Source organism: Fundulus heteroclitus, chromosome 3, assembly GCF_011125445.2.
Source record: "Fundulus heteroclitus isolate FHET01 chromosome 3, MU-UCD_Fhet_4.1, whole genome shotgun sequence".
Taxonomy (NCBI): Eukaryota; Metazoa; Chordata; class Actinopteri; order Cyprinodontiformes; family Fundulidae; genus Fundulus; species Fundulus heteroclitus.
Genome location: NC_046363.1, coordinates 6,843,979 through 6,855,994, shown reverse-complemented (window position 1 = coordinate 6,855,994; position 12,016 = coordinate 6,843,979). Strand labels below are relative to the sequence as shown.

At 43.3% G+C, this 12,016-nt stretch overlaps 1 protein-coding gene across 2 annotated transcripts; it reads left to right on the top strand.

The window, feature by feature from the left end:
* Positions 1-430: 430 nt before the first annotated feature.
* LOC105933132 (calphotin) lies at positions 431-11,782 on the top strand. Of its 2 annotated transcripts, none has more exons than XM_021321467.2 (4): positions 431-910; positions 6,297-7,352; positions 10,090-10,158; positions 10,596-11,782. In XM_021321467.2, exons 1-3 carry the CDS (start codon positions 823-825, stop codon positions 10,152-10,154), a joined length of 1,209 nt encoding a protein of 402 aa, XP_021177142.2. In that variant the 5' UTR covers positions 431-822; the 3' UTR covers positions 10,155-10,158; positions 10,596-11,782. The 2 variants fall into 2 exon arrangements, with proteins under 2 accessions (XP_021177142.2, XP_012727987.2); XM_012872533.3 differs by having other exon boundaries at positions 433-910; positions 10,093-10,158.
* The last annotated feature ends 234 nt before the right edge of the window (positions 11,783-12,016 follow it).

Genomic DNA, 12,016 nt, shown 5'->3' with positions numbered 1-12,016 from the left:
ATAAGCCTCAAAATCAGATACCAAGTTCAGCTCAGCCTATGGTGCTTACACAGAACCATCCCCAATGTCTGGAAATGCAAATGAGCAGTAAAGCTGTGGTCTGGAACCCAACACACAACGACATGTCCTCCTGGTGGTGGCCCCCACAGCCCTGCCACCCTGGGGAGAAAGCCAGGAAGGTGGGGCCTTTTAACCAAAGGGCTCCCCCTCAGTTAAACAGCACTTTTTTTTGTGAAGAAAGTTGACTACATCATTACTGATTGTACACCATACTGACAAATAAACATTTATACATCTGAATTTCAGAGTGTCTTCATTTCATTTTATAGTATGTCAATTATCTCCATGCCACAACAGAAGAATGTTACATTGGTTTGCTGGGGAATTGTAATTTCTACTTCAGTAGAAGTAGAAATCGTAGAACATGTGCTGTTTTACTCTTCGCCACCAGGTGGTGGATCTCCACCACGCAGGCCTTAGAGGGGAGGACACAGTCCACAGATGAGTTTGCCACATCCTCCTGAATGAATAGTTAAACTGTGAGCTGGAGGTAGTCGGGGGAACATTCAGCACTCCATCCAGCCTGCGCTGCTGTGCCGCATGCAGGGATCAGGACGCAAGGAAAGCAGCGCATGGATGATGGCACAGTGTGGCGGAGATGATGGTTCCCATCTGCTTTGAGGACTTGAAGAGAGTTTAGGTGCCCATGTTTGCACAGAAAGACAGCTTCCACCTTTAAAAGCTGGCAGCACTGAGGCTTGTGACTGCTTGTCCCTGAAGTAGGTTCCAGCCTTTCCTATTTGTCACATTTTGCCTCCCAGCATGGGGTGCTCATCATCCAGTGCGCAGACCGTGGAACAGGAGAAAAGACCCGGCACAAAGCCTGAGGAGAGCAACGGAGACACAGTGGGTAAGTAATGGCCATTTGTGTGAACGTTAAAAGAGCTATCTGCCTTTCTGTGTGCACGGAGACTTGAGAGCAGCATTTATTTCCTGCATTGCCGGGAAGAGTGTGCAGCTGCCTCTCTAACCCTTTTTTTCCCCCCCCGTCAAGTCAAGTTTTGCTAAAGGCTGTTTGCAGCCGGCTGACACGGTACACTGTGTGCTTTCATACACGCTCCTGCACAGCACAAATACCTCAGGTGCAGAAATACTTATGTGGTGTCATGTTCTCATTAAATCCTACAAGACATTGCAGATTCTGTTTTTCATCCACCCCTATCCAGCTTGCTTACTGCTGAGAAGGAGGGCTGATAAAAAAAAAAGAAAACATTCACTAATTTATTGATGAAACAAGACCTGGGCATAGTTTTGGGACTCTATGGACACGTCGTGTTCCCTCAGTCCGTTCCCATAAAGTAAACTGAGCATTTTATCCAGGACAATAACTGTGCATGAGAGCAGCTGGGAGTGTTCAGGAATCTATTTGCAGCCCAAGGCAGAATTTGCTACCCAACCTGTTTGTTACCAGTCTCCTGTACGGATTCATCTACCTTGAACTTTCTCAATTTTCACAGTGGTCAGACCAGATTTTAGGAATGGGACTTCAACTGATGGACCAACACAACTCAAATATTCCATAATTAAGGAAAATTATGTTTGGTTTTTAATTGTTTTCAACAATAATCTGAATGTTGGCATGCATTAGTATTCAGCCCCCCTGTGCCAGTACTTTGATGACCGACCTATTGCTGCAGATACCGCAGCCAAGTCTCAGCGCATCTGCAGCTTCAAGCAAGTTTTTCCCCCCAGGATGGTCCTGTGTTTAACTCCATCAGTCTTCCCAGCAACTCTGACCAGGTTTTCTGTCCCTGCACAAGAAGTGTCCCCACAGCAAACTGGACATGGCATCTCTTATGTATTGTTATTTTTCAACAATAGCTGCGCCACACATCTGTAGTTATTCTCGTGATTCTTCCACCTGAGATGTGAACGTGTGCAGCTCCTCCAGAGTTACTATGAGCCTGTTGGCCGCTTCGCTGATGAAAGTTCTCCATGCCTGGCCTGTCAGTGTAGGCGGATGGCTATATCTCTGCAGAGTTTGCAGTTGCGCCACATTCTTCCTGTTTTCTGATGATGAATAGGACAAGAAAAAAAGTCTCTGTGAGAAAGCTTGATATTGTTTTCTAACTTAACCCCTCTTTAAGCTCCAGCCCTTTGGTCAGCTGTGTTGTTTTAAAAGTGCTTATAAATAAAGTTGGCTTGGCTTGAACTACCACACATCATAGTCTTCATGATGCTGGTCGTTCTCTGAGGTTCTCTAACAAAACCCTGAGGCCAGAAACAGAACAGATGGATTTGTATGGACATCATGTTTCTACACAGCTGGACATTCTTTACTTTTTTCTGTGATTTTAGTGACTTGGGCTACTTTTGAAGACAATCGTTTGTTATCAATGTATTTATTTATTATAGAAAATGATAGCCAATGAAACTGTGCGCCCTATTGTTCATATTTTTATTGGATGATTATTGTCCATCCAGCCACATGGATGGATAGCATCCTTCTGCTTCCTGCTTCACAATGTTTGTTTTCTTCATAAAGTTATCCTCACATGAAAGTGTTTTAGCTGCAAAGGGGAGGAGGAGAATTGATTGAACTCATTTGTCACACCAAACAACCTGTTTTGTTTCCACTGACTGTTTTGTCTGTCATGGCAAGCCTTCTTTATTCTTCCTACAGCTTTACATACTGGATACAACTTGTGAGCACAGCCCTATGCAGATAGCCACCAACAGGCCTGAGACAGTCTGGTATTGTCCTTACATTGTTCCAAACAGCCCACTGCCACATGCTTGTGCCATGCCAGGCACAGCTCCGTGCACACTGTGTCCCCATTGCACTTATGCAATCCATGACCATCACTGTCGCGTTTGGCATACGAGCAACAAAAAGGGTGTTAGTTTCTGTGTAACACAAGTTAATACACATATTCGGGGGAAAAAATGTAGCTCCATTTTAATGTGGGGATGACGTATTACGCCATCATTTTCCTGCCAGACTGCTTTTGTCACCTGGAAAACGTGGGTCCCCTTCCAGGCTCTTACATCACTCCTACCAAGAACATCAGTAATTGTACACTCGGCCCAGCCAGGCCATGTTAAATATGACTGAATGAGGGGAGGTATTTATTCATACAGAGTACTGTCTGTCTTACAAACCAGCTTTATGACATCCAAGCCCCTGCTGGTCCCATCCCCAGTCTGGGCCCCTGGTTTGTGTCCTCTCCTCCCTCCCTCCCTCTCCTTCCTCCACTTCAGGCCAGCCATGGCATTGTTTTGACTGAGATCTGTGTCATCTTTGGCTGCTAATTCCTGTTGACACATGGTTCACAGATTCCTGGTACACACGATTCTTTTTAAATCATCAAATGACAGGAAATGATCTAAATGAGTGACGAAGGCCATCAGTGATAGCAGAATGCATGTACAAACTTACTGTAAAAAGTGAAGACAGGTTAGTTTGTTTTGCGTAAATGCTGTGTCCCCCCCCCCCCCACACACACACACACACTGGCTCATTTTCACACCGTCTGCCCAGCCCATACATTCCCTTCCACCCATCACTCTGATCTCTGCTTCCAGCTTCTGACAGACAAATAAAATCAGAGAGCTGAAGCTCCAGAAGCATCCACCCGTGCAGCTAACCGAGCCGCTCTGGCCTGTTTGGCCTGGGAGTGACGTCCACAGACACAAACCAATCCGAGGCTTCCATCACTATGCTGTGATTGTGGTTACTGAGGTTAATGACGACTTTCCTGAAATATGACTTTGTCTCCTCCATGTATGCGTACACCTGAGGATGGTTTGCGTGAACACACCCTAACTGACCGTAGAAGGCAGAGACGATCATTTCCTCAGAGTGCACGTCCTCAGGGCTTCAGAAAATCCTCTTTTCAAGCACGGAAATGAAAGGATGCGTTTTCTCCAAGCATTTGTCTGCTTTATTGTTTTTATTTCCTCCTGCTTCCTGTATTGACTGGAACAAAAGAAATGCCTCATATAATTTCTTCCAAATCCTGTGTTATATACCTAAAAATAGAATAATCCCTGATGAAATATTATAAGAAATATACTCACTTTAAAATCAATTCTAACTAATTATTTAAATCACAGAGACAGTTGTCCTGGTCTTAGTCTTGGTATCACCCTATGTCCATAATCTGTACCCACATGTACATGCAGTGCACCAAACCTGACGCCATAGCAGATGAGAAGCTTGACAGAGACAGAAATGCTGCTTTAGAGACAATCGTCTCATGCAAAGTCGCTGGATTTATCTGAGAACGGTTCAGTCTGTCAGGCAAAAGAAGGTTCTAAAGGTTCTCAAAAGCTCTTCCTTGGATTATTTGTGAATCTTTGCTTTTTGTAGCATTTCAGCTGTTTGAGGCATTTAAAGAAAAATCTAACCTCTCCTCAGATGCATATAAATATATAATATGAAGACTCTACGTCATGAGATTATGTAATTTGGGAAAATGTCTGGAAGTACAGAATGAACCACAGGGAATTAAACAGAACATTCAGAAGAGGATAAATTTGCTGGCAAAGGTGTGTAAAAAGACCTAAAAATGTATATTTTATTGTTCTGGTAAAATCTCCCACTAAAATATTTAGAAAAATCCAGCCTTTAATTTGAGCACAAATATATACTCCAAAAAATAAATTAAAATCACAAGTTCAGAAATATATGATTTTAACAAGTCATCGATGACACATTCACTTTAAGATACATTAATCAAGTTTACACAATTTTAACTTGATCTATGCTACTTGTTTAATTTGTAAGCCATATGTTTCTGTTTTCCTGAGTTATAAATGTGTCATAACACATTTATCTCAGCCCCTGGCCATTAGACTGTATAAGGACTGTGATTGATTAACCATTTATTTAGCCAATTAACAACCGATAGAGGCAGGCCATAAAAAAGGCCTTTCTGTTTCCATCACAAATAGACAGGTGGAGTTTGCTAAACCAGGACTTAGAGCTACATGCTTTGGTTACACAGGCCTAAGTTTGCACTTTTCTGCAGCAAACACTTCAGGAGGTTCTGCCTATAAACAAAATATGAATCTGTGAGTAGGTTTGTGTCTGCTGTTAAGTGTGGTGGAGGATCTGTGATGCTTTGGGCCTGTTTCTCTTACAACAGCCGGGGGAAGCTGGTTAATCTGACATTCACTCTAACAAACTCTTCCAGATACCCAGACATTTAAAAAAGTGCCAGTAGATTCAAGCAGTAAACTAAAAATGGGTTGTCATTGGGTCTTTTAGCAGGACAATGATCCAAAACACACAACTATAACCTCGCAGAAACGGCTCACCAGACAGAAAGTCAATTTTCTTCCATGCCCATTTCAGTCCCAAGACTTAGATTCAGCAGCCAAACCTCTGGGGTTAACGCAGGCTTGAGAAAAAGCATCAACAGCGAGGGTACATATAATTTCTCCAACTGCAATATTATTAAAAAAAACCAGCTATTTCTGAACATTCGTTTTTTTCTTCACAAAATACATATATTAAAATCAACGGCTGATTTTTCCCCCCAGCGTGAGATAATGCTACTGCAATAGAAGGTGCATTATTTTTTACACATATTTAACTGGGGTGCATGCAATTTTTTGGATGAGTGTTAAATGTGCTAATTTATGATAGAAGAGATAAGATAGATCTTATGTCATTGTTTGTGGGGAGGGCTCTGGTTTCGCTGGCCCATTCAGATTGTATTGGCCCCATCTCCAGGTATATGGGCTCTTGGGTGGTCGGTGCTGTTATCGGGGTGGTGGGTTTGGGCTGGAGTATGGACCAGGTCAGGCTTGGGGTCACTATATACATCTTGTATTTAAAAAATACTATGTATTTTTCAGTGATGTTGGTTGTCTGTACCTGTGATATTTTTTAGCTCTTCTTTTTATACCTCTCTCTGCAGGTGTAGAAGCAGACTCCGAGGATGTTATCTCGCTCTCTCTTTTTCCTCTATTCTTGTCACCTTTTATCCATTTTAACATTTTGCCTCACCTTTTTCTCTTCTCTTTTTCTCTTTTCTGTGTCAATTGAACTTAAAATACTCCCAAAATAATATCTAATAAAGTTTAATGCATATATAAATCAAGCGGAGAACTATAGTGAAAGCAGTAATGCTCCACTTGTGAAAGTAAATCTGTTGCACTCTCTTTGGCATTAAGAAAGCAATTTGTAATGCTACACAGCCAGACAGGACATGCAAATATATTTTATGAGACTTTAATTCCTTGATCTTCTGATAATCTTTTCCCCCTCACCATTCTTGTGTTCACAGCAGTCAAAAATGGCATCATCACAGAAGATGTGCAAACCATTGAGGACCAGATGCTGCTCCCTGTGCAAACTGCCTTGCCAGATGATCTTAAAGCGGGACCTGAAGACGAGACAGAGGCCGTGTTGGTGGCCATGGAGGCCCAGGAGGATCTCGGCTCTGGGCAAGATCTCTTAGCATCTGCAGAGCCACAGTCAGAACCTGCAGCTAGTGAGGAGCTGGAACAACAGCCTGCCTCCTCTGCAGCAGGAGAAGATTCTGCTGAGCCAGAAACGGCTGCAGCAGTAACTGAGGTAGCACCCCCAGTGGAGGAAGCACTCCCCGTAGAAACCCTACCAGAGGTAGTTGCTCCTGAAGCCAAAGCACTGGAGGCCACAGAGGAGACCCCTGATGCTAAATCTGATGAAGCTGTTCAGACCGATGTCCCTGCTTTAGCCGAGGAAGTAGCCAGTGTACCAGTTGCTGAAGCAGTGATAGAGGTGCCGGCAGGGACCACCGAGGTTGTGAAAGAGGCTGCAGCTGAAGCAGCCTTAGAAGCACCAACTGGAGATGCTGAACTTGTGCAGGCAGAGACCCCAACTGGCAACACCGCACCAGAGACCGTCTCAGAGACGGCAGAAGCAGGTGAAGCTTCAACAGCAGCCACGGTTTCAGTAGCCCACGAAGCAGCAGCACCGGCCGAACCCTCAGGACCCGCAGATGCTGTCGAGCCTGTAATAGACACAGCTATCGCTGCAGCAAGTATTCCAGAGATGGCCCCAGTAACTCCTGCTACGGCTCAAGGCAAGCCTGATTCTGCCGCTGAGGAGGAAACAGAGGTTTCCGCAGCCTCGGCTGTTACTGCTCCATCAGCAGAGGCGTCCTCTCCTGCGGAGGTCCCAACGGCCCCTGAGCCAGCCGAGATCTCTGAAGCTCCACCGGTCAGAGAGAGTCCAGAGTCCGGTACAGAGACTGGAGTCACAGCTGAAGTTCCTGAGGTGAAGCCAATCATGACACAATCTGAAGCCCTTTCAGATGCAGAACCTGCCACTGAGCCAGTTCCTGAACCTTCACCAGAAGGTACGAAACGCTTCATCTTTTACAGTACTCCTGTGGTTTAAAAGTTCACTTTTTTATTTAGGAAAAAAAGCTACAGCTTGTCCTAATTTGAAAATGCTCGTTACCCAAGAGGGACCACTTTCACGTATGCACTCAACCATTTAAAGCAGACGGATGCAACACGACACGCTCAGATTTCCTCCACAGCCAAACAATCGATGCATGATGACAACAGCATTCTACGTTCATCATGGACGCCTCTGTTCAAGAGGGTCTGGCAGCTTTTTTTCGCTGAGAGATTAATGCAATGAAACACAGGATGTTGACAAGGCTGCCACGCTAACTGACTCCTCAAGGAGACAAGCGGACTCAGGAGACAGTTTTTTAGGTGGAGGTCCTTTGTAGCAGGACTGCCGCTGGAATGGAAATAGTCAGAAATCGATGTGAGTGAGCATGTGTTGGGCACAGAGCGTGTCCAAACACGGAGAACTGGTTGGAGGAGGAGCAACAGGTGAGGAGAGATAGACTCAGCAAAGTGGATGAAATCTTGTTGACATCTAGATTAACACTGAATGCTCCTTCACGCGGCCAATCAGTTCAATCGCCTTGAGTGATCAAAGTACGGCCATGGCTGTGGTAACTGTAAGAGCATCCCTTACTCAGGCTAAGAGCCCTGAGTAGATGGTGAGCCATTCAGCTGCTCGTCCTCTGAAAGGGCTGAATGGGAATATTGTTGGCCCTTAAGGCTGAGCGAATGACATGAGCAGCGGCATGAATGCTCGTCTTCTGCATGTTGAAGTTATGGCATGAACATGTTGTCAGCACAACAGCTCCAGCCAGGCAGCCCTCACTCATTGTGCTTCATTGTGAACTGCCAACAGACTTATCATGGCTCGCTGCTTCCAATTAACATACAACAATGTCAACAGTCTTTGCAGAGGTTTGGTGGAAAACCCCAGCAAGGCGAGAGCTAATCGAAAATATGCTTTACTGATTTGTTTTTTCATGTATTGAACCAGATATATTCTAGTTAAAGTTACAGAACTTTTATTTTTAAAATCTATGATTGTCAATTAAGCAGTTTTAAGTTGTGAGATGCACTATGTAAAGTAAAGCTCCCACGTTGTAGTATGCAGTTAAAACAGGATAATTACATCCACCGTATAAAAAGGCAGGACCATTTTGGCACTTTATTTGATATTAAATCACAGGATATGTTCATTAGGATTACCAAAATGATTTATCTTGGCTAAATAACAGAATAATGAGAATAATTCAAAAGGTGTTTTACTTTCTTCATATTTGAAAGTACACATGTGCTGAGATCACTGTACCTTTACACAATTTAGAAAAGCTTAGCATGATGATGCTGAACATCTCTGTTGGTTAACACGCGAGTGAAATGAAGGCACACCTCAAACCCATTGCTGACTGATAAAATCAGATATCAGGAAGAGAACGGTGGATCGCCACGAGTCTGTTTAGTCTTTGGGTAAAACGCCCGGACACCGGAGGGCACATCTGTTTAAAGATTATATGCGAGTATAAAGACCAGGGAAATATTGGGCCATCACACCGTTCAGGAAGTAGACAGGTTCTTTGTCCCAGTGATTATTGAAAAAGGCAATACAACAAAAGCAAAGTCAAACAATGGATTAAAAAGTTGGCGAATGCCATCAGGGACAAATGCCTTAGTTTTGTAGACAGTTGCCATATGAAACTAAAACTGGAGAATTTGGTAAAATGGCCATCGTTACATTTGGAGGAAAAGGGGGAAAGCTCACAAGCCTGGGAACACCATCCCAACTGTGAGGTATGGAGGTGGCAGCATCGTTGTGTGTTGCTGTTTTGAATATGGCCCCAAAATGAAAGGACATTTTGTGGAAATACTGACGGAACCTCTTAGGACATCAGCCGGGAAGGTAAAGCTTGGGCACAAATGGATCTTCCAAATCTATGATGATTTTTAACATACTACCAATTTAGCTACAAAGTGGCATAAGGACAATACAGCCAATGTTTTGGAGTGACTTTCACAAAGCCCTGATCTCTGTTCCATAAAATGTTTCTGAGCAGGGCGGAGAAGGTATGGCTGGAGGAATAAGCCAAAATCCCAGTGAACTGTTGTTAGAAGGTTGTGGGAGGATCCCCACAATGTTTCATCCAAGTCATACCGTTTAAAGGCAATGCCAGCAAATAAAAAGGAACTTTATGTAAACTTATTAGTTTAAAGAAACATATAATATCTCTAAGTACAGTGTCTCTCTTGTTATTCTGGCAGTTGGTGAATAGAAACAGAACCAGGCAATGTATCGTCTGACCTAACGTCGGATTGGCAGAAACATTATCTTTTCACACAGTGTGGGTAAATCTGGGATTTGTTTGTGAACTATATACTTGGTGTCTCACTCTTTAAACTCCTAACATTGTGTACTTTTAGGCGAGAAACACCCCTTCTTGCCACATTATGAAATACTCAGGAAGAAAGGAAGAAAGGGCATATTATGTAACTTTTACAAGACTTCCTCCGGGTGCTGTGTGTGTATACGTGTGTTAGAATAATAGAATAAATCCGCCCTATGGTTAAGGAAGCCCCGACGAGGACATGAAGGATTATTAGCTCTTCAGTTCTTCCACGGGGGCTGTGGTGACAGTTGTTAACATGGTGATGGTAAAGTCAGGTCAAACAAGCTCTGAGCCATTAGTATGATAATGAAATTCCTTTGCGTGTCTCTGTGTGTGTGTGTGTGTGTGTGAGCAGTGGCATCTGGAAATGAGGGCTCTAAGGACACAGCGGATGAAATAGCCAAAAAGGAGGACTGAGATGGTAAGATGCATGTTTTACCCAGAGTCACTGTCTTGTCTGACACCTACTACCTGTCCTACTCTAAACTTTACTATACGTAATCTATGTAAATACATGTATGATTAAAAAGGAAGAGCAACTGAATAGATTAGCATTTTAAATGAAGCTCACTTAAGGGTTTTGCTATTTTATGAACAGGCTTGAGGTCACCATGTGTGGTCCTTGGGGGCTACCTGGTGCTCGTGGGCACCATGTTGGTGCAGGGGTCACCAATGTTGGTGCAAAATAAAGAGCACATTGCTCTTTATTTTGTCCCAGAAAACTCTGTTTTTAAAAATCTCTTTTTTTGTTGCACGCCAACTTATCGTTTACTTTGAAGGTAAATATGAAGTCGAATGGTGCAAATACACACCAAACGTTGTTCTATTATTGTTAAAAGTTATTTTTTTCTTTCACAGATCAGAGATTCACCAAAAAACAAAGCTCCAAAGGGAAACGTGAAGACAAGAGGAGGGAAACATGAAAGAAAATCTATTTGGTTTTTACTGTTTTTATTTTTTATTGTTTCATAAACAGCAAACTGCACAACACATTTATGATTATTGAATCTGCCTTAACAGACTTTCAGGACCGATCAGGATAGCCTATGTGTTTATTAGCCTTTACTACTGGGGAAAGGAGGAGTTTATCTACGGGAACCATAAGTGCCTGGAGCCACCTGTGTAGGTTTTTACACTGAGAATGCAACAAAAACACAACGGTGACATGGGAAGTGAGGGTGCAATACTATGCGAGATCTGTGAACTCTAGTTAGCGAGGTCGGCAAGTCTGGGCTGGAAATATTTTAAATGTATGGAGGATGCTTGCAGTAAATCCTTCATTACGATTTTCTGAGGAAAACAAGCCAAATCTGACTGTGAATAAAATAATGCACAAAGTGACGAGGATCCCAAACTGGAGGAGCGGATTATCAGTGTCTCACCGAGCAGAGCCGCATCTAGATATGGGTCGGAATGACAGTCCTTGGCAGCATCACGCTACTATCAAAGATTTTAAACAAAAACGTCTAATGTCATCTAAATGCTTGACTTTTTAACCTTCTGCAGCAGATGACATTAACAGTTTTCACTTTATTCTCTGCCTTTTGCTTTTTATAGATGAACACATGTTTAACAGGCTTATATTAGCTGGTTACGTATTGTGGCTCTGGTAGAGCCAGCTGCAGCTGGCTGGATAACAGACATGCTCCTAGATCGTAGTCTTGATGTGGAAGATGGATGGAGCTGCTTCGGTTTCCAGGTCTGCTGATGTTTGTTTGGGATCAGAAGGACTTAAAACAGCCAAATGTGTGTTTCTTGTAAGAACGGGAAGAGCATCAGGACCTTCTTTGAGCCTGTTGACCTTCAGTGAGCAGAAACATATGGAGGAGGGCCACTGCAGTGTTTGTCCTATACCATTCCTGTCAGAAATAACTTCAGTCACTAATTAAAACCGTGTGGAGGGTGTGACGTACAGTGCTAGCAGTTTCAAAAGGTGCATTTTTCAAACCCCTTGGCCTCATTAAGTGAGCCATGTGTAATCACAACCAGCTTCATAAGTCTAGATAAATTGGTTTTTACACACTGAACTGTGATATTTTGGGGGGGGGGGGGGGGGGGGAAATCCATTAAACATGTTTACTCGTTACAAATCAGATTAATAGTAAGGCTATTTTAAATAACTCAGTGCACATTGTGTGAACACACGGGTCATTGAAAGTAAAGAGGAAAACATGGCTGATCACATGAAGACACTCTTCATCTACAGGTCGAGGATACAGAAGACCATCTGCTGACATGTTCTTCTACAAAGCCATCTTATACGGCTCTAGAGTAGCTGG